Source organism: Salmo trutta, chromosome 12, assembly GCF_901001165.1.
Source record: "Salmo trutta chromosome 12, fSalTru1.1, whole genome shotgun sequence".
NCBI classification, from domain to species: Eukaryota; Metazoa; Chordata; class Actinopteri; order Salmoniformes; family Salmonidae; genus Salmo; species Salmo trutta.
In genome coordinates, this window is record NC_042968.1 from 8,029,454 (window position 1) to 8,051,642 (window position 22,189).

Here is a 22,189-nt window from a genome sequence, read left to right on the forward strand (position 1 = left end):
ACAATTCCCCACAACCCCAAGTGACAAACATACTCCTACATATATGACTCCCAATCAGGAACAACGATCCCCAGCTGTTCCTGATCAGGAGTCACAAGACACAGAGAACATTCAAACACACACACACACGACTGCCACGTCCTGACCCCCAAACTACTACAACAGCTCCATCTGCTGGTCAGGACGTGACAGTACCCCCCCCTCAAGGTGCAGACCCCGGAATGCACCTAACCACAAAACAAAACACCAACAAACAAAATCCCCAACAAAACCCATAAACACTAACCCTTAAACAATAAGGGAGGGAAGGGAGGGTGGCTGCCGTCACCGACGGCACTGTGCTACACCCTCCCTCCCCAACCCACCTATCCTGGAGGTGGCTCAGGTGCTGGCCGTTCCAGGCTGTCGGGGCGGTCTGGCAGCTCGGGGCAGTCTGGGCGGTCTGGCAGCTCGGGGCAGTCTGGGCGGTCTGGCAGCTCGGGGCAGTCTGGGCGGTCTGGCAGCTCGGGACAGTCTGGGCGGTCTGGCAGCTCGGGACAGTCTGGGCAGTCTGGCAGCTCGGGACAGTCTGGGCAGTCTGGCAGCTCGGGACAGTCTGGGCAGTCTGGCAGCTCGGGACAGTCTGGGCAGTCTGGCAGCTCGGGACAGTCTGGGCAGTCTGGCAGCTCGGGACAGTCTGGGCAGTCTGGCAGCTCGGGACAGTCTGGGCAGTCTGGCAGCTCGGGACAGTCTGGGCAGTCTGGCAGCTCCGGACAGTCTGGGCAGTCTGGCAGCTCCGGACAGTCTGGGCAGTCTGGCAGCTCCGGACAGTCTGGGCAGTCTGGCAGCTCCGGACAGTCTGGGCAGTCTGGCAGCTCCGGACAGTCTGGGCAGTCTGGCCACTCCGGCAGTTCGGGCAGTCTGGCCACTCCGGCAGTTCAGGGCAGTCTGGCCACTCCGGCAGTTCAGGGCAGTCTGGCCACTCCGGCAGTTCAGGGCAGTCTGGCCACTCCGGCAGTTCAGGGCAGTCTGGCCACTCCGGCAGTTCAGGGCAGTCTGGCCACTCCGGCAGTTCAGGGCAGTCTGGCCACTCCGGCAGTTCAGGGCAGTCTGGCCACTCCGGCAGTTCAGGGCAGTCTGGCCACTCCGGCAGTTCAGGGCAGTCTGGCCACTCCGGCAGTTCAGGGCAGTCTGGCCACTCCGGCAGTTCAGGGCAGTCTGGCCACTCCGGCAGTTCAGGGCAGTCTGGCCACTCCGGCAGTTCAGGGCAGTCTGGCCACTCCGGCAGTTCAGGGCAGTCTGGCCACTCCGGCAGTTCAGGGCAGTCTGGCCACTCTGGCGACTGTTGACTGGCGGGCAGCTCTGGCGACTGTTGACTGGCGGGCAGCTCTGGCGACTGTTGACTGGCGGGCAGCTCTGGCGACTGTTGACTGGCGGGCAGCTCTGGCGACTGTTGACTGGCGGGCAGCTCTGGCGACTGTTGACTGGCGGGCAGCTCTGGCGACTGTTGACTGGCGGGCAGCTCTGGCGACTGTTGACTGGCGGGCAGCTCTGGCGACTGTTGACTGGCGGGCAGCTCTGGCGACTGTTGACTGGCGGGCAGCTCTGGCGACTGTTGACTGGCGGGCAGCTCTGGCGACTGTTGACTGGCGGGCAGCTCTGGTGACTGTTGACTGGCGGGCAGCTCTGGTGACTGTTGACTGGCGAGGCTGGGTTCACGCACTTGAAGCCTGGTGCGTGGTGCTGGTACTGGGCGTACCAGATTGTGAACACGCACCTCCATGCTAGTGCGGGGAGCTGGCCTGGGGCTCCATTCTTGCCCCGCAAAACTCCCCTTGTGCCCCCCCCCCAAAAAAAATATTGGGGCGGCCTCTCGAGTTTCCTAAACTCCTCCATCGCCCTGGAAACGCTCCTCCTTAGCTCGGCCCACGTCCATCCTTCCTCCTCGTTCCTCTGCTGCTTGGTCCTGGTGAGGTGGGAGATTCTGTCACGGTATCCATCGTGGATTTGAAAGGAGGACCAAGGCGCAGCAGAAGTGTGGACACTCATGTTTCTTTAATTAACAAAAACAAGTAAAGTATCCACTGGGAAAAACAATAAACAAAACAATGAACAGTACTCACGATACGACAGGGTAGCAGGCTAAACCAAAAAAAAGCAGTGCTCACCACAATTCCCCACAACCCCCAGTGACAAACATACTCCTACATATATGACTCCCAATCAGGAACAACGATCCCCAGCTGTTCCTTATCAGGAGTCACAAGACACAGAGAACATTCAAACACACACACACACAAGACTGCCACGTCCTGACCCCCAAACTTCTACAACAGCTCCATCTGCTGGTCAGGACGTGACAGTATAACCCAGAATGAAGGGTTTGAAATGAAGTGTCTAGTTTTATGTGTTGATTTCCCTTACTTTAATAGAAGTATAGAACGTTTTGATAGAAGCTATAATCTAATGCTTACCTTAAAATGTAATAATAATTATCACAGATTCAGTGATAAGAGGAGGATGTGATGGAACATTTTATGTTTGTGCTTTTCTAATAACGAATTTCTGTGTTCTATTTTTGTGCTATTCTAATAACCAATTTCTGTGTTTATGCAAGTGACTGATTGAATGAATCCTCACTATCAGTATCAGCAATTTGGCAGTATGCCCAGAATCTTGTTTGGAGAACGAAAGAATATCTCAGTTTCAAGGTCTCAGCTTGGAGAGAAGATGCCTTGTGAGGTATTGGTCTGTCACATGCATGAACCAAACGTTAAGGATGAATTAATTATGATCAGCTAAATCATGCAAATTGTCACGTTCGTCGTAGGAAGGAGACCAAAGCGCAGTGTGGGTATCGTTCCACATCTTTATTATATTGTAAAACTTAGCCAAACAAACAATAAACAAACTATAAACTATAAACAAACAACAAACCGTGACGACAGAGGTGCAACATGCACTAACTGAAAATAATCTCCCACAAACACAGGTGGGAAAAACAACTACTTAAATATGATCCCCAATTAGAGAGAACGATGACCAGCTGCCTCTAATTGGGAATCATACAAAAACCCCAACATAGAAAAAATAAATTCGAACACAACATAGAAAAAATAAACTAGATAAACCCCCGTCACGCCCTGACCTACTCTACCATAGAAAATAAGAGCACTCAATGGTCAGGACGTGACACAAATATAACTTGTCTGTGTGTCACTTCAGACCAGTACTTTATGCATCTAAGTTTGACTGTGACTTCTCCAGTTAGGTGTTAATAAACAAGGATAATTTAAGATTGACTTCGAGTGTACCTGTGTAGAATTTCCACAACAGTCGCTACAACATGATTGGACTCCACCAATGGCCAATTCAATTGTTTGGACATTATTTAGAAAGAAACACACCTGTCTATATAAGGTCCTATAGTTGACAGTGCATGTCAGAGCAGAAACTATACCTTGAAGTCCAAGGAACCTTCTGTACAAACCATGGCTGCTGCTCAAAAAGTTACTGTTATTAGGCTGTGGTGTGTTTTCATGTTGAAACCTCCAGGACTGACTTTACTGAATGCAGCACAGCCTGGCCAGCTAGGGACATGGCTAACTTTCCCTACCATTGCTTCATTGGCAACATAAGCTCCATATATCTTTGCACCAGTGCAAAGTGTACATTTTGGTAACAATTTATTTGACAATATGGTTAACAATATGGTTAACATATTGTTTAGTTATTGTCCATCAGCAGACCTACGGACACTAGCCACCACCCTTCTTAGTTTGGTCCATCCAGTGTTGTAAAGCACTTTAGTAAAAGTACTTTAAAGTACTACTTAAGTAGTTATTTGGGGTATCTGTACTTCACTCATTTATATTTTTGACAACTTTTACTTCACTACATTCCAAAATAAAATAATGTAAGTTTTACTACATACATTTTCCCTGACACCCAAAAGTACTCATTACATTTTGAATGCTTAGCAGGACAGGAAAATGGTCCACCTCACTGACTTATAAGGAGAACATCCCTGGTCATCCCTACTGCCTCTGATCTGGAGGACTCACTAAACGCAAATACTTTGTTTGTATATTACGTCTGAGTATTGGAGTGTGCCCCTCGCCCTGGCTATCTGTAAATTAAAAAAATAAGAAAATGCTTTGCTTAATATAAGGGATGTGAAATGATTTATACTTTTACTTTTGATACTTAAGTATATTTTAGCAATTTCATTTACTTTTGATACTGAAGTATATTTCAAACCAAATACTTCTAGACTTTTACTCAAGTAATATTTTGCTGGGTGACTCATTTTTACTTGAGTCATTTTATATTAAGGTGTCTTTACTTTTACTCAAGTATGACAATTGAGTACTTTTTCCACCACTGGGTTTATCTTGTGTGAGCATGGTTGGTGAAGGTGTCAGAAATTATAAAATACTAGAGTCATTCACTAAGCATATTCCCCTAGCAAAGGATTTATAATTAACTGAAGAATGGCTTAGTCAGATTATTGCACTTTCTCATGAAAAATGACCTATGACAAATAAGATTCTTTAGAGATATGCCTCGAATTTACCCATTTTATGCATTGGGAACTTATAAAGGGAGCCAATGGTTCAGCGGGGAATGCAGTAATGATGATACACCACAGAATGGGATTGTCAACCAAGTGCTTTCATAGGCATTGGTCAAATAGACCAGAAGTGTTATTGTCAACCATTGGAGGCATTGGTCAATTACTGTATTTGTGACCGACAGAGTTTAAACCCGGGACTTCTACAAGTCTAGTCACACCACCATCTCTGTTACATATTAATGTATCCAAGGAATATCTATAGTGCGGACAACACTGTCCGAATCTTTGAAATGACACTGAAGATTTGGAGTGCTATCCTCTTTCTGAGAGGGGGCTGACAGGCACCTACAGTATGGAACATGCAGGCGTTATATGGGTTTTCCATGCGTTGGCAGTGTTGCATGTTGGTTCTAGTGGGAGCACACACATTGCTGATCCATTTAAGCCATTCTGCCTTGTGTTTTGATACAGATACTCTAAATACGTGAACTTGCTCCCCTTGTGTGGGTGTATTGACCTTGAGTTACAGACCTGAGCCTATCCACGTACCAAAGGAGCTAAACCACTATATTTACACTTAGACAGACAGGTAGGAAAAACCTCACTATTCCAAGGCAACAGAGCTTAAGAGATTTGAGTCCACCCCCATGCAAGGTTTAAGAAAGGTCCTTGTCGGATGAAAGCAATCAAAGATGGAGCAATACCCTTATGATAATATTTATAGGTGCAGAGAGGATAAAAGAGCTGGGGCAACCCTTCTTCATCACTAAATCAAAAGGGAGAACCCAACAGGTGAGCATGTTGGCTTTGCAGACTTCTGTGTACACTGCTGATTTCATTGACTATCTCTGCCGGTAAATTTCATTCCTTAGTGTGTGTGTGTGTGTGTGTAGCCTAGTGTATATCTGAATGGCGTGCGTGTTTTCCCTGAATCTTTATGTTTGACAGTAATGTTTGTATTTGTCATGCTCAAAATAGATGATGCAGCTTGTGGAGAGAGGAATAACTTGATCTGGAAGGGTTCAAAGACCGTATGCACTTAGAATAGTTAGAAAGCATTTTCATCACTTACTGAGATCTTTTCAACGTGACTAATCTGAATAGAAGAAAAATATGGGAAAACTACCATTGATAAATTGATATTGTAATGCTCATTTGAATTCTAATGGTTTTAAATTGCGTGAATGTTAAATTGTTACTATTGTTGAAAAGTTGAAAGCCTTTAACGAGATTGGATATTTAAACTAAGATTCTGATGTAATGTCATCTCTTAATTGTCTACCCTTTTCACCTTCTAATTTAATTTGGTACCAGGGCTGTAGCTGTTTCTAATACAATAATATAATAATATCAATACATTTTTCCTAATTTCAAAAGACTCAGTCTAGCACATTATTTTAGGGCGTTACAGATTATTTGATAAACTAATTGATGATTTAATCTGAACATTTAATGTAATCTAATTCAACATCATTTTGGTGATAAATTTGTCCTCCCTTCTTCCCTCCCCTGGATGCCTGCATTAAATTACATCAAATTAAGTTTTATAGACAATCTTATCTTGTCCATGGCAGAGTAACAATAGCCTTAAGCTCATTCCATTCATCCTGGCCACAAAGGTCTAAGAGGGCTATGTTGATGTAGAATAACATCTATTCTCTTTCTCAATGAGCGAAGTAGCTTCCAACGGCATACTATCTTTTTCCTCCCAAATCTACTATTGGTTTTGGCTCGTGACCAAATAGAAAATGACTCATCTGACCTTGTCTGTATTCTTTAGGTGATTTCAGTATATCTCAGATTTTGACGGCATTATCTCTGACAAACATCTTTAACAGATCAACAGCAATTTAATTATTTTTATTACATTTTTTACATTTAACGTTTATTTAACTAGGCAAGTCAGTTAAGAACAAATTATTATTTACAATGGTGGCCTATCCCGGTCAAACCCGGACGACGCTGGGCCAATTGTGCACTGTTCCAAACTCCAAATCACGGCCGGATGTGATACAGCTTAGATACGAACCAGGGACTGTAGTGATGCGTCTTGCACTGAGATGCAGTGTCTTAGACCACTGCGCCACTCGGGAGCAATGTCCTCTGAGTGGTTGTGAATCCCTGATTGAAATGGTAGATAAAATATCCATTGGGAGACCAAGAGGGAACGTTATGTGGTCTGAGAAAATCTCCGTAAGGAAAACATCCATTATGGCCATAATCATATTCAGGTTGTAAATGAATAAATAAAATGTACCATATAATAGAAGTGATACAACAGGTGAGGTACTTTGTCTGGTGCTTTGGCAAATGTGGTACACATAACCCTATATGCCACCCTTCATATAGGATTACATTTCCTTAATGATTTGGGGTGGCCTTAGAAAGGGAGTCTGAAGGCCTTATAAGATATACTTTGTTTAAAGTGTGACCTGACATGCTGACCAGACCGATCGCGCATGTCTATGTGCTCCATCGCACGCATGTTGATTTTGTCCACCCACACCAGACGTAATCAGCACATGCAGGTTGAAATATCACAACGAACTCTGACCCAACTATATTAATTTGGGAACATGTCGAAAAGCATTAAACATGTATGTCTATTTAGCTAGCTAGCTTGCTGTTGCTAGCTAATTTGTCCTGGGATATAAACATTGGGTTATTATTTTACCAGAAATACACAAGGTCCTCTACTCCGACAATTAATCCACAGATAAAAGGGTAAACCAAGTTTGTTTCTAGTAATCACTCCTCCTTCAGGGTTCTTCTTCTTCTTTGGACTTTATATGGCGGTTGGCAACCAACTTTAAGATGCATTACAACCACCAACTGGACTGGAGTGCGGACCTCAGTTCATCTTTCAATCACCCACGTGGCTATTTGCTCCTAAAAACCAATAAGGAGATAGGAGAGGCGGGACTTGCAGCGCGTCAAGCGTCACAAATAGAACCAAGTTCTATTTTAGCGCCTGGCTACGCAGACGCGCCCGAGCAGTGTGTGTGTGTGCAATGATTGAATAACATCAGTGTAAATGTATTTTGTAACGCTCGCGCATGTGCTGAGAGCGGTGTGGTCAGAATGTAACATGCCGACCAGAGCGCTAGCGCATGCACCATCGCAAGCATGTTGATTTTGTCCACCCACACCAGACGTGATCAGGACACGCAGGTTAAAATATCAAAACGAACTCTGAACCAACTATATTAATTTGGGGACAGGCTGAAAAGCAATAAGTATTTATGGCAATTTAGCTAGCTAGCTTGCTTTTGCTAGCTAATTTGTCTTGGGACTGGACTGTGGACCTCAGTTCATCTTTCAATCACCCACTTGGGTATATGCTCCTAAAAACCAAGGAGATGGCACATTGGTAACATGCTGACCACACCGCTCTCTTTACAAAATAAATGTACACATACATGTTATTCAATCATTGTAGCCAGGCGCTAAAATAGAACTTGGTTCCATTTGTGATGCTTGATGCGCTGCAAGTCCTGCCTCTCCCATCTACTCATTGGTAATATGCTTACCACACCGCTCGCGTCGCATGCGCGGGCGTTGCAAAATAAATGTACACATACATGATATTCAATCATTACACCCACACTGCTCGTGCACGTCTGCGTAGCCTGGCGCTAAAATAGAACTTGGTTCTATTCTGCTTGACCCGCTGCAAGTCCCGCCTCTCTCCCATCTCCTCATTGGTTTTTAGGAGCATATACCCATGTGGGTGATTGAAAGATGAACTGAGGTCCACACTCCAGTCGGTGGTGGTAATGCACCTTAAAGTTGGTTGCCAACCGCCATATAAAGTCCAAAGAAGAAGAAGCCTGAAGGAGGAGACAATTAATCTGTGGAATAATTGTTAAGAGTGGAGGACCTAGTGCATTTCAGGTAAAATAACATCCCAATGTTTATATCCCAGGACTAATTAGATAGCAACAGCAAGCTAGCTAAATTGCCATACATTTTTTATGCTTTTCAACCTGTCCCCAAATTAATATAATTGGTTCAGAGTTTGTTTTGATATTTCAACCTGCGTGTCCTGAACGCGTCTGGTGTTGGTGGACAAAATCAACATGCGAGTGATGGCAAACGCGGGGGCACGCGTGCGAGCGGTCTGATCAGCATGTCTCTTTCCCTGCTGTCCAGCAGATTCCTGAAGGGACCTGTTCTCCTTGTGGAAGCATTATGTACTGCACCCGCTTAAGGACGCTGCAGCTGGTCGTCATGGCAACGCTGTGGGTGACGCCAGTGTGGGCGGGGACAGACTGCAGGTATGGCTGCCGACTAAACAACATGACCATCACCGTGGAGAGAGAGGACTGTCACGGAAGCATCACCATCACCACCTGCGCCGGCCTGTGCGAAACGACGGTAGCTAAATAGGGATAGACAGTACTTATTTACGGTTGTGTGTTTATTAGGTACCAAACTGGACAAGACTGACTGAAACAGGGAGGGCCTACTTGGCCAATAGGACACACATTTTTATTTTCTGATGTACAACGTTTGTTGAGTGCCCTAATGAACACACCCCTGTTGTTTATAAAAAAAGGTTACAATTGTTTTTCATTACATTGCGTTATATATATTTTTGGTCTCAAGTGGCGCAGTGGTCTAAGGCACTGCATCTCAGTGCCTGGTGCCTCAGTGCCTGGTTTGAATCCAGGCTGTATCACATCCGGCCGTGATTGGGAGTCCCATAGGGCAGCGCACAATTGGCTCAGCGTCGTCCGGGTTTGGCTGGGGTAGGCCGTCATTGTAAATAAGAACTTGTTCTTAACTGACTTGCCTAGTTAAATAAATAACAAAATATATATATTCTGTTGTATGTGAGCTGTTGTGTAATATATTGTAGTGCAGCCATGCTACAGTTTCTGCTGTTTAATTTAATTGACTAGGACTATGTGCTAAATCATTAATTCTACTATTTGACGTTGCATCAGCAGGCCTTTAATATATACTGAACAAAAATATAAACACAAAATGCAACAATTTCTAAGATTTTACTAAGTCACAGGTCATATAAGGAAATCAGTCAATTGAAATAAATTCAATAGGACGTAATCTATGGCTTTCACATGCCTGGGCAGGGCTTAGGCCCATCCACTGAGGAGCAAGGCCCAGCCAATCAGAATTAGTTTTTCCCCACAAAAGGGCCCCCCCAGACGATCCCGCAGGTGAAGAAGTCAGATGTGGAAGTCCTGGGCTGGCGTGGTTACACATGGTCTATGTTTGTGAGGCCGGTTGGACGTACTCTAAAATGACGTTGGAGGCAGTTTATGGTAGAGAAATTAATATTCAGTTATCTGGCAACATTCCTCCAGTCAGCATGACAATTGCATTCTCCTTCAAAACTTATGACATCTGGTGGCATTGTGTTGTGTGACAAAACTGCACATTTTAAATTGGCCTTTTATTGTCCCCAGCACAAGGTGCACCTGTGTAATGATCATTCTGTTTAATCAGTTTCTTGACATACCACACTTTTCAGGTGGATGGATTATCTTGGCAAAGGAGAAATGCTTACTAAGAGGGATGTAAACAAAGTTGTGCATAACATTTGAGAGAAATATGCTTTTTGTGCATATGGAACATTTCTTGGATTTTTTTATTTCAGCTCATGAAACGTGGGACCAACACTTTACATGTAGCATTTATATTTTTGTTTTGTGTAGATCACAACGGCAGCAGAAGAGTAACACTATGAATCATGCAATCATTTAAAAATATGGTTTCCATTAGCCGAATCCCAGATCGGTTTGAGTTGTCTTGCCAAGCCATATGGTTATTGTCATGCCATGAGTTGACTATACATTACAACAGATCTGGGACCAGGCCAGTGTTCAGATGATTTCAACTTACCGGTATGAATGCTGTTGTTGGCAGGATCTGAACTATCAGAGCACATGGCTGCCGCGCTCCCAGGGGGCGTGTAACTTCAAGGAGTGGTCCTACGAGAAGGTCTACCTGGAAGGATGTCCATCCGGGGTCGACCCCTTCTTCATACCCGTTGCCAAGAGCTGCGATTGCATCAAATGCAAGACGGACAACACCGACTGTGATCGCATAAGCATGGCAACACCCAGCTGCTTAGGAAGCCCACTAGAAATGTAATACTGTAGAGTTAGGCTGTTGCAGCAGCCACAGTTTATGTTAAGCAACGGTTTGACTATTCTATGGTACCGTTTCCATTGTTGATGTGCTATCACAATAAAACACTACGGAAGTCTAAAAGTATTTGCTTTTAAAATATACTTAAGTATCAAAAGTAAATGTATAAATAATTAAACAAACCAGACTGCACTCACTTTTTTTATTTACAGATAGCCAGGGGCAGGGTCCAACAAGATAATTTACAAACGAAGCATGTCCTTAGTGAGTCCACCAGATCAGAGGCAGAAGGGATGACCAGTGATGTTCTCTTGATATGTGTGTGAATTAGACCAGGGATGTTCTCTTCATAAGTGTGTGTGAATTAGACCATTTTCCTATCTTGTTAAGCATAAAAAATGTAACAAGTACTTTTGGGTGTCAGGGAAAATGTATGGAGTAAAAAGTAGTCAAAAATATTTTTAAAAAGTACAGATAACCAAAGAAACTACTTAAGTAGTACTTTACACAACTGTGACTATAGGACATTTATCATTACCCAAAAATAGACCTAATAGGTCACAGAAAATAATTGTGAAATTGCACAGAAATACCCTGTAATGGAGATTATCTGTGGTAAAGCAGAACACTTGTTTTGACCGCTTAACACCTCGTGAACATTTCTAGGAAACTGTTGCAAAACCACACACATGATACTGAAGAAGTCACCAGTCATCACCGGTAATTATTATAAACTTTTTGTAGGGCTCACCACAAGGGTTGGAATCTGGACACACATTTTTTTATATGAATTAAGACCAATGTAATTGACAGCTGTGGGCACAAAAAAAAAAGATGTAATCACTAATCAAAACAAGTGGAGAATTGCAAAAACCATAATGAGGAAAGGCAGAAAATGAAACATGGAAAATTCTTCAGGCATTCATACTTTCTAAAAAAGGTGGAAACAAATCTCCGTCATATACCTCTTTTTCCTTGCATGAGTTCTCGTAGCGAGGTACCGGCGTAGTGCATGCGCACACACGTTCTTGAATTGATCCTCTCGGTACAGGAACTAAACTACATATACAATGTTTAGAACACTTGGTTGAAATCATTGTGGGAGTATTATTTCTTATTCATTTACTCTTGATACATCTTGTGATAACTTGATTTGATTATGTATCTTTTGGCAACTTCAGACCATTTCTTATTCTGTCCCTTCTCTCTCTACAGAAAATAAAAATGAGAAAAATAATTGACAACAGTCATAGTTCAAGGCCTAAGGGTGGGGGAGACTAGCCAGCGTACTTGTTGCGGATGATCTCTCCCCCCTCCACCTCAACCTGCTCGTAGAGCCACTTGCGGTCACAGCGGCACTCCACGCCACACCTGCGGGAGCTGCACTCGGGGCAGGGGTAGAAGCAGCCCATGCAGTCCGCGTCCAGGCAGTCACACATGTCCTTGCCGCAGGAGAGCAAGCGGCCTTTGTTGTCATACACTTTGCTCTTCGCCCCAATAGTCTGTCTGCAAATACACAAAAACAACGGGAACGTCTGACCTGTCGCCTGTACGTGACTATCGTCTGCGTCTTGCTTACTTGGTTGTGCATCATTTACGGAATGACACTGCTTTCTGCTGGTTTACCTTCTCCCAGATACACATTTTTACTGACTTGTCTCTCCAGTAAAAAAAAGGCAACCATTTGAAATGCAATAATGAAAACAAGCATACGTTGCAGCCTTCGAGGAAGGTAGCAGAGCAGTGCACCCATGCAGTGATGGATTCTGGAAACACGTTTCCACTCTTACCGGTCAGTGTTGGAGGAGATTCCTCCTCGTCCTCCACCTCGTTTTTTGCCATCACCTCTTCCCTGCCCAAAAAAATAGATAACTTTGAGTGAATGTTGATAGAAGAAACAGGGGAAGTATGCTCTTGTGCACGTGAAAAACAGCACTTAACTGTGCAAAAATTCACCAAAACTCTGCAACAGGATTTACACTAACATTCATTTAGAGGGGCGACACACCTTGCCAGTATCCCGGGTACTATGTCGTTTCTCCTTGACCTTGCTCTTCTCCAGCGTCTTAGCCCTCTCCCGGTCTGACGGTGCCCCGAAGCGGTTAGCCGCATTTGTGTCCTTGGTCATCATACCCCTTTTTCGTAATTCAGGCTGCAATGTTTTTAACATACATCTTGTAGTCTAGCTGAATAAAAACAAAAAGGCAGTAGGCTAAACTAGGTTGAGCAACTATGAAACCATACATTACCTTCGATGAATCGGCACCGAAAATGGTGGGCACGGCATCTTCCCTAAGAAATTGTTTGCCATTGTAGTCTCGGAAACAATCTGGGTTAAAATGCTCTGAGCAGAGGCAAGTGTTAGGTGTAGGGATGAAGTTTTTCATCCCCAAACTTTGTACCCATTGGTTGGCAAGCTGAGGCTTACTGATGGGGAACCTGAGAAGAATAGGACAAGAAACACTGCTTAACACAAGCATGCATTCTCTTGCGCACGCATAAACGCACCAAATGTAGCTAGCTTGCCAACTCAATAGCGGCTAGCTGACAACAACATTTGAAGAACGTTACCTTGTAGTCCTTTACTCCTTACCTGTAAAATCTTATTTCTGACCCCTTGATAAACTTGTTGGAGCAGCCGTTTACTGCACAGGTGACAGGCATGATGAACTTCGTGCTTGTATGGTCTGACGTCAATTTATTTAGTAGCAATATCAACTATCCGAAGCACCGCGTCCAGTCCAACGCCTGTGTTGGTTCTTCTTCTTTTATGATAAAATTGCGGTCTGCAAACCAACGTTAAAGGTGCATGCCGCCACCTACTGTGCTGGAGTGTGTCGTAAATCACGGTTTACAAGATCAGCTCAAAATTTCTAAATCCTCTTACCTAACTCAGTACTTCTGAGAAAATAAAAAATGAGCCCTACTAACTTCCAATACACCCTCCCACATCACCAAAATCCCTTCCAAACCCCACCATTCTCAATAACTCTACACTTCCATCTTTCCATCTCTGTTCCTCTGCATACACATCACAGACAAACTGAAATGGTCCACCCACACAGTGTGGTGAAGAAGGCGCAACAGTGCCTCTTCAACCTCAGGAGGCTGAAGAAATTTGTCTTGTCACCTAAAACCCTCAAACTTTTACAGATGCACAATTGAAAGCATCCTGTCGGGCTGTATCACTGCCTGGTACGGCAACTGCACTGCCCTCAACCGCAAGGCTCTCCAAAGGGTGGTGCGGTCTGCAGAACGTATCACCGGGGGCAAACTACCTGCCCTCCAGGACACCTACAGCACCCGATGTCACAGGAAGGACAAAAAGATAACCAAGGACAACAACCACCCAAGGCACTGCCTGTTCACCCCGCTTCCATCCAGAAGGCGAGGTCAGTACAGGTGCATCAAAGCTGGGACCGCGACACTGAAAAACAGCTTCTATCTCAAGGCCATCAGACTGTTAAACAGCCATCACTAACACAGAGGCTGCTGCCTACATACAGACTTGAAATCATTGGCCACTTAAATAAATGGATCACTAGTCACTTTTATAATGCCACTTTAATAATGTTTACATATCTGCATTACTCATCTCTTATGTATATAATACCATCTATTGCATTTTACCTATGCCGCTCTGCCATTGCTCATCGATATATTTATATGTATATATTCGTATTCCATTACTTAGATTTGTGTGTATTAGGTAGTTGTGGAATTGTTAGATTACATGTTAGATATTTTTGCACTGTCGGAACTAGAAGCACAAGCATTTCACTACACTCGCAATAACATCTGCTAACCATGTGTATGTGACCAATAAAATTAGATATGATTTTAACATACAACAACATTACAACACATGCGCCACCGTTTCATTGAACCTACACTCCAGACACATACCATTCACATGCTTGCCAACCAGCTGTAATGACGAGTTCAATGTACAATGTCCTAGGCACAATGAAGAAAACACCACCTCTTCCTTCCTAGTCTGACCTATGAATCTTGGTCCACCGACCTTTCTTTTGAGGACATATACTGTAAATGCCGGCCCTTTGGCTCAGAGTACCATCTCGTCTGCCACACATCTATCAAAATGGCTCTGATCTTACATTTCACCTCACCTCTAACCAGTGGAACATTAATATCAATTATATCTTGTTTTAAAGCTCTTTTGGCTAACTGGTCTACAATTTAATTCCATTCCACACCCGAATGGGCTGGGACCCAGCAGAATCTCACATCTACATCCAGCCTCTCAATTCTGCATTATAACCTTAATACCTCCAATAGTTGGTCACTCCTTTTAGATTTTCCAGATGATGAACTATTCAATACACAAAGGGAATCTGAGCCCACTATAATTCTGACAGGTTGTATGTCCTCCACCCACTGGAGGGCAACTACTATCGCCAACAATTCAACTGAGTATACTGACAGTTCTCTGTTAGTCTTCTACATATCTGCACATCAAATTCAGGAAGGTAAACACCTGCTCCTGTGCAACTCACTATTTGGGTCCTTGGATCCATCTGTGAAAAGCAGTAAAAATGCATAAAAACTTTTACCAATGTAATTGTCAACCAGTTTCACTATATGACTTCTGACCAATCTTTCCCTTTCTCTACCAAGGTTAGATCAACAACAGGATCTGGGAGTAACCATGGAGGAACATTCCCTATCACCACAGAAGGTCCAACCTCAAACCACTCTCATCAGCAAGCTTTCCAACTGTCCAACCAAAACCACTGCCTTGTCTACTAGTATATTCCCAACAGTCATCTAGAACAGTAGCAGTTGGATGGTAAACCTCACAGCCTAACCCAATAAGCTAATAACAATTTTTTCCCACTGTATATCCAAAGGAACCTCACCTCCCTCCACTAGTAAGGCACATACAGACGTTGATTTAAATGTACCATTACATATCCTTAAAGCTATATATAACACTATATACTGGATTCTGTCCAGCCTCTGAAGCCAAGTCGTCGCCACTGTTCCATAAACTATACACCAGTAATCAATTGTCGTCCTGATCAGAGCTCTATAAATATCCATCAACGATTGTCGGTCATCACCCCATTCATAACCAGAGACCGAACGCATAAGATTCACCACCTTCTAACACTTTGTTTGAACATTTATGACATGCTCCATGTAAACTCAGCAAAAAAACTGCGACAAAAGCACTTTTTGCCAGTCCTGTCTGGTCCAGCGACGATGGGTTTGTGCCCATAGCCGACGTTGTTGCCGGTGATGTCTGGTGAGGACCTGCCTTACAACAGGCCTACAAGCTCTCAGTCCAGCCTCTCTCAGCCTATTGCGGACAGTCTGAGCACTGATGGAGGGATTGTGCATTCCTGGTGTAACTCGGGCAGTTGTTGTTGCCATCCTGTACCTGTCCCGCAGGTGTGATGTTTGGATGTACCGATCCTGTGCAGGTGTTGATACACGTGGTCTGCCACTGCGAGGATGATCAGCTGTCCGTCCTGTCTCCCTGTAGCGCTGTCTTAGGCGTCTCACAGTACGGACATTGCAATTTATTGCCCTGGCCCCATCTGCAGTCCTCATGCATCCTTGCAGCATGCCTAAGGCACGTTCATGCAGATGAGCAGGGACCCTGGGCATCTTTCTTTTGGTGTTTTTCAGAGTCAGTAGAAAAGCCTCTTTAGTGTCCTAACTTTTCATAACTGTGACCTTAATTGCCTACCGTCTGTAAGCTGTTAGTGTCTTAATGACCGTTCCACAGGTGCATGTTCATTAATTGTTTATGGTTCATTGAACAAGCGTGGGAAACAGTGTTTCAACCCTTTACAATGAAGATCTGAGAAGTTATTTGGATTTTTACAAATTATCTTTGAAAGACAGGGTCCTTTTTTTGACTTTATATTGCTCATTGAAACATAGACCCAAATATTTGTACTTAAAAATGTGTACTTAAAAACTCTCCCCATAGGCTGTCCATACAGAAACAACGGTATATTATCAGCAACTTTCTTCTTTGAGAAGAACATACAGCAAGACTTCGCCACTGACAATTTAAAACTCTTAATCAATTTAAAATATCTTTCAACATCCATTATAGCCTGTTGAATAGAAGTTCACATGAGAGATATTCCTTCTCCTCTTCCAAATAGCGCCATCCTCAGCATATAGGGAAGCCCCAATACCCCTACCTACATTTGAAAACACATCGTTAATCATAATGTTTAACAAAATAGGACTGATAGCACTGCCTTGAGGAATACCGTTGTCAATTCCATAGGCATCAGATATATTGGATCCTATTTTAACGCAAAGAGCAATTAAATAAGGCCAAAACACAGTTATATAGTCTCCCACCAAAACCAATTATTTCTATATTAATCAGTGGGGCTCCCGAGTGGCGCGGCAGTCTAAGGCACTGCATCTCAGTGCTAGAGGCGTAACTACAGACCCTGGTTTGATTTCAGGCTGTATCACAACCGGCTGTGATTGGGAGTCCCATAGGGCTTTGTTCTTAACTGACTTGTCTAGTAAAATAAAATAAAATGCAAAGAGCGATTAAATAAGGCCAAAACTCAGTTATATAGTGTCGTGGATATTGTGTTACAGAGACACTCAAAGTCAATCTTATATGAATCATTGTTTATTGTCAGCGAGCTGGAGAGGTTCCAACCAACTCAATGCACCATAGTACACATCAATCAGGAGCTCTTCCTGGGCTGACCCAGCAGTTGTCTTATATTTTGGCTATACACAGACAAGTTATATTTGCATGATTTAGCATAACTAATGAATCATTACCGTTTTGTTTCATTCATGTAACCGACCAATACTGTTTCATAACATGTGACAGACCAATACCTCACGAGGCTTCTCCTCTCTAAGCTGAGACTTTGAAACTGAGATATCTTTAGTTTATTCTCAAAACAACGTCATTTGTTTTCAAAACACAGTCTAGGTGTACTGCCAAATTGCAGCCACTGATAGGGGTGATTTGTACAGTCAGCCACTTGCATAAACACAGAAATTGGTTATTAGAACAGCATATGAATAGAACACAGAAATGTGTTATAAAGAAAAGCACAGACATTAAAATTCCCATTACAATAGTCTCCCACCAATACCAAGTCTTTCTATCGTAATCAGTGGGGCCCCCCATTGGCGCAGCAGTCTAAGGCACTGCATCTCAGTGCTAGAGGCGTCACTACAGACCCTGGTTTGATTCTGGCAGGTAGCCTAGTGGTTAGAGCGTTTGGCCAGTAACCAAAAGGTTGCTCAATCAAATCCCCGAGCTGACAAGGTAAGGTAAAAATCTGTTGTTCTGCCCCTGAACAAGGCACTGTTCGTAGGCCGTCATTGTAAATAAGAATTGGTTCTTAACTGACTTGCCTAGTTAAATCAAATAAAGTAGGCCTGCTCTCCACATGGTGTCATTTGCCTTTCAATGCCAAAAACAGACAGTAGCCATTCATTCTTTCATAACCAGAGTTTTTTCAATTGAATTGCTCACCTTTACTAATGCATCCAAAGTAGATCTACCTTTACGGAATCCACTTTTACATTAACTCAATAAACCTCTATGTTCCAGGAAACATGACAATCTGTAGACTATCCCCTTTTCCATCAGTTTACACAAGTTAGAGGTCAGCACTATTGGTCTATAACTACCAGCACATGAAGGGTTCTTACCAGGCTTTACAAAAGGTCATATTACTGCACGCTTCCAACCAGAAGGTATAACCACCTCACATGAAATCATTCCAGAACGTGTATGACCTCATCAGGTAGATACTTAAACATCACATAGAACAACTGTTCATGAGCTGGATATCCAGAGCCTTTTAAGACTGAACACATCTCATGTACGGTAACAGTATTACATTTTAGCAGACAATCTTATCCAGAGCGACCTACAGTAGTGAATGCATACATTTCTTTCTCCGTACTGGTCCCCTGTGGGAATCGAACCCACAACCCTGGCATTGCAAACACCATGCTCTACCAACTGAGCCACACGGGACCACAGTATCCCTGTTCTTAAACACATTAACATGAGCATTTAAAATCTGACACGCTGCTTATACTTAATCCAAAGTAACCCCCACAATGTGCTCAAGCAAATGTCTTCCCCAACAAGTCAGCTTTTTCTTTATCATTTACAGACATTTTTTGACCCACAAACAACACCGGAATTCGAGTGGACTTGCTTATTTCAGTCATCTTCTTTAACATAGACAATACATGCCCCAGCTCAGTACCCCTGCCTATTGTAGAGCAGAACTATCGCCATGCATTTCTCTTGACAGACTTAATGACCCCACGTACTAAAGCTCTCTTCCTTTGGAAATCAAGTTGATTCTCTGGAGTCATATTCCTACACAACATTGTAAGCCCTATTTATTCCTCGAATAGCAGCAGTGCACTCTTCAGTCCACCAAGGAACCACCTTCCTTTTTGCTCCCGTTTGTTTTTCTTCAGAGAGGAAGAGGAGAATCAATAGGGTTTACTCCGCCCAAAATCTGTCTACGAAAATAAGACCATGAAGTGAGTAAAGGTCCATTAGTGTCGAAAATTATTAAACAAAAAATGTAATTGCTAATTTGTTCGAATAGAAGTTTCGTAATGGTTAGGTTGTTACGATTGCACTGATCTAAGTGGACACACACGTGGCATTTCGCCAAACCGACTTTATATCGGAGTTGTGCCTGTTCACACGAGCCTCCTCCCGCCTGCCTTCCATCTTTGAGGACATGTATTTCCATTGTTGGATCGGTCACTACTTCTTCTTCTTCTTCTTCTTCTTCTTCTTCTTCTTCTATGTTTAACGGCGGTTGGCATCTAATTTGTTACGTTACCGCCACCTACTAGACTGGAGTACAACTCCCTTATACTTGCTTGAAAAAATAACTAAATAATAACTAAATAAATACCCTACCATCTAAGACTACACTCACTCATTTCAAAAATGATCAAATAAAATGAACACCACCCTACTCCACTAATTAAATGTATTTATTCCTACCTCATGCCATCACCCTGAAAGGATGGGACATCACCACTTAACACATCCTGTAACTCTTCTGCTGTCAAGTCTGGCACATTCAAATACCTCTCTGCAGCTGCCACCACAACCTCCATTTTCTGAGACTTCAGATCCATGCCTGCAGTAAAATTAATAACCATTGTTATAAGTGCTATAAATCCAATCTTACCGAAACTTATTTCACTGTTTGGCCTATTCATCTGTACTGGTATATCTCTACTACTCTCACCACTCCTCCCCCTTAACCCATCTTCCTCTACTTTCTTCACTGCCTCATCATATGACAACTTCTGCTCTACTCTAACCATGGAAACCTTAACCTGCCTCTCTCACACGGGACATTTCTAATCCCCAGCTCCATGGACACCCCTACAGTTAACACATTCTACTTTCCCCAATGCTACACATTCCTTTGTCGCATGCCCTTCTGCACATTTCTCACACCTTGGACCCTCCCTCCTACACACTGCTGCCACATGCCCATCAGCTTGACACCTGTAACATGGTAATGTCTTCGGCACATAGGCTCGTAAAGGATAACTTATATATACTAACTTCACTTTGTCAGGCAAAGACTCAACTTTAAAAGTCAAAAGAACAGACAATGACTCTTCCATTTACCCACTCTCGCCACCCCGTCTGCGTCGCATCAAACGACGACCATCATGTACACCGGGAATCTTTGCCCTCAGCTGGTCAACGTTTATATCTACCGCTACCCCAGTTATCACTCCTTTCATTGGTGCCCTTTTCTTGAGAACGAAACGATTCACTTTTATTGCCCCCATTCGTTTTACTTCGAGCGCATTCTCCCTCTGCCCAACTGAAACACAAACAATTATCACTAGACCACTTCTAGTTAACCTCACCGATTCCACATGACCCGACTCTTTTTTCACCCACCGTGAAACCACAAATGGATCAAGCCAAAAGGCAAGGGTTCACTTTTTCCATAAACTTCACTCCTACGGTGACAGACTCTTCTTTATCCAGATCATCGGTGCATACCTCGGTCTCCGATAACTTTACCGCATTTACCACCTCTGATACGTCACCCTCATTCACTTCATTTCTCCTCCTGTCTTCAGCTCCCTCTGCTTACACTTTCTCCCCTTCTTCTATAACAAACCATCTCCATTTTCCCCACCATTCTTACCCGACTCAATCTCACCCTCTCTTTCTCTGTTAGACCTTCTCTCCCTCTCAATTTCCCTTCATTCCTCCTCCGTTTTTCTAGTATAAGTCTCCTCATGATAAAACTGCACTACTCCTGACCGCCTTCTCCAGGGACTCCATTCCATTTCCTCACCTAAGAGCGGTCACTCGACTATTTTATCAATCGAATAGATAATATTTGTTTCCTTTAGTGTGCACAACCAACCGGAAATGATATCGTTTATTCTCCATGGCCAAAATCTGTTCCAACTTCTATTCCAAAGCAGCAAGAGAAACATGGAAATACATTCTTTATGACCGTGTTTTCTTTCGGCTTGCATTTCTATTTTCTGTAATTTATGTAATCCAGGGCTCATATGTAAAAGAGACATTGGTCTCAGTATGACCCCCCGATAACGGTTAAATAAATAATGCATGAATGATATCGTTTGCAAAAGTGCCCACATCTTCCAGAAATACTGCCGCGCTCAGAACAACTGGGAGCTTGGAACTCCGAAATATCGGACTTCAGTGCGTTCGAAACAACTGGGAACTCTGAAAAAAACGAACTCGACTTGAACGAGCTCGATTTGAACGGTCATCCAACTTGGAATTCCAACTCCAGAACTCGGGCCTAATTCTAGATCTCCGACTTTCCGACACGGAGATCACCGAGGTCATGATTTGACCGTATTTGTCCGAGTTCACAGTTGTTTTGAACGCAGCATATATTGCGATCCCGCTTCAAAATGGAGCGAGTTTACAAATTGCCGTCGTGACGTCATGTGCAATCGATCAGATCAGTTTTGGTCAAGGCCGGGGGTGGTGCAGTTAAATATGTGGCATTCGCAATAATGTATTCCTTTTAGTCGTATCTATCTATGTGTGTCAACACTGACAAATATGTGTGGCTTCGGCTGAAATGTATTTAGGCCTAGCTCTACCTAGTTCCTGCTCAAGTCACATGATTGACTACACCGACCGTGCAGCAGGACTTCGTGGGATCTGTCTGGCTAGTCGCTACGAAACGGGGTGACTATCGTTTACAAACTCAGGCAAGCCACCCAATCTGACTTTTTGTGTTGCGTTGGATAGTTTTGTTTTCTTGAAATGCCAGTTTGGACATGATACAGTTGTCTTTTTCTACTTATGTCTACTGGAATAGCTAGCTGACGAACTTGGTAGCTAGAATCCACCACCAGCCAGAGTTAGCCCCTGTGCCATAGCCAACGTTAGCGTGCTAAGCAGGCATGTATTTGTTTACCGATGGAGCTAACATTAGCTAGTTAGCGCTTCCCATTAGCTAGTTATAGAAGAACAGCGTACGA

The 22,189-nt window shown here is 43.5% G+C and overlaps 3 protein-coding genes across 4 annotated transcripts in view; 2 read left to right on the plus strand and 1 right to left on the minus strand.

The window, feature by feature from the left end:
- The first annotated feature begins 5,222 nt into the window (after window positions 1–5,222).
- On the plus strand, window positions 5,223–10,795 carry fshb (follicle stimulating hormone subunit beta). 2 transcript variants are annotated; one of them, XM_029766935.1, is made up of 3 exons: window positions 5,223–5,347; window positions 8,711–8,932; window positions 10,448–10,795. In XM_029766935.1, the coding sequence occupies exons 1-3, from the start codon at window positions 5,264–5,266 to the stop codon at window positions 10,673–10,675; spliced, it is 534 nt and encodes a 177-aa protein (XP_029622795.1). In that variant the 5' UTR covers window positions 5,223–5,263; the 3' UTR covers window positions 10,676–10,795. The 2 variants fall into 2 exon arrangements, with proteins under 2 accessions (XP_029622795.1, XP_029622796.1); XM_029766936.1 differs by lacking the exon at window positions 5,223–5,347 and adding an exon at window positions 8,417–8,449.
- A 612-nt stretch (window positions 10,796–11,407) lies between these two features.
- arl14ep (ADP-ribosylation factor-like 14 effector protein) lies at window positions 11,408–13,453 on the minus strand. Its single transcript, XM_029766937.1, has 5 exons — window positions 13,266–13,453; window positions 12,922–13,111; window positions 12,681–12,824; window positions 12,463–12,524; window positions 11,408–12,178 (listed from the first exon to the last, which is right to left on the minus strand). The coding sequence occupies exons 1-5, from the start codon at window positions 13,334–13,336 to the stop codon at window positions 11,950–11,952; spliced, it is 696 nt and encodes a 231-aa protein (XP_029622797.1). The 5' UTR covers window positions 13,337–13,453; the 3' UTR covers window positions 11,408–11,949.
- Window positions 13,454–21,573: 8,120 nt separating this feature from the next.
- The window catches only part of LOC115202857 (oxysterols receptor LXR-alpha), a 38,099-nt gene continuing 37,483 nt past the window's right edge, over window positions 21,574–22,189 (plus strand). Inside the window, exon 1 of the mRNA XM_029766943.1 lies at window positions 21,574–21,916. The gene's annotated coding sequence lies outside the window, so the exon portion shown is untranslated. The remainder of the gene's footprint in view (window positions 21,917–22,189) is intronic.

Bases quoted from the DNA above. Each gene is read 5' to 3' on its own strand.
- arl14ep (XM_029766937.1), bottom strand. From the start codon at position 13,336: ATGCCTGTCACCTGTGCAGTAAACGGCTGCTCCAACAAGTTTATCAAG. The intron at 13,112-13,265 runs GTAAGGAGTAAA...TATTCTTCTCAG, and splicing joins TCAGAAATAAGATTTTACAG to GTTCCCCATCAGTAAGCCTC. The intron at 12,179-12,462 runs GTAAGAGTGGAA...GTGTATTTGCAG, and splicing joins ATCTCCTCCAACACTGACCG to ACAGACTATTGGGGCGAAGA.
- fshb (XM_029766935.1), top strand. From the start codon at position 5,264: ATGATAATATTTATAGGTGCAGAGAGGATAAAAGAGCTGGGGCAACCC. The intron at 5,348-8,710 runs GTGAGCATGTTG...GCTGTCCAGCAG, and splicing joins CAAAAGGGAGAACCCAACAG to ATTCCTGAAGGGACCTGTTC. The intron at 8,933-10,447 runs GTAGCTAAATAG...TGTTGTTGGCAG, and splicing joins CCGGCCTGTGCGAAACGACG to GATCTGAACTATCAGAGCAC.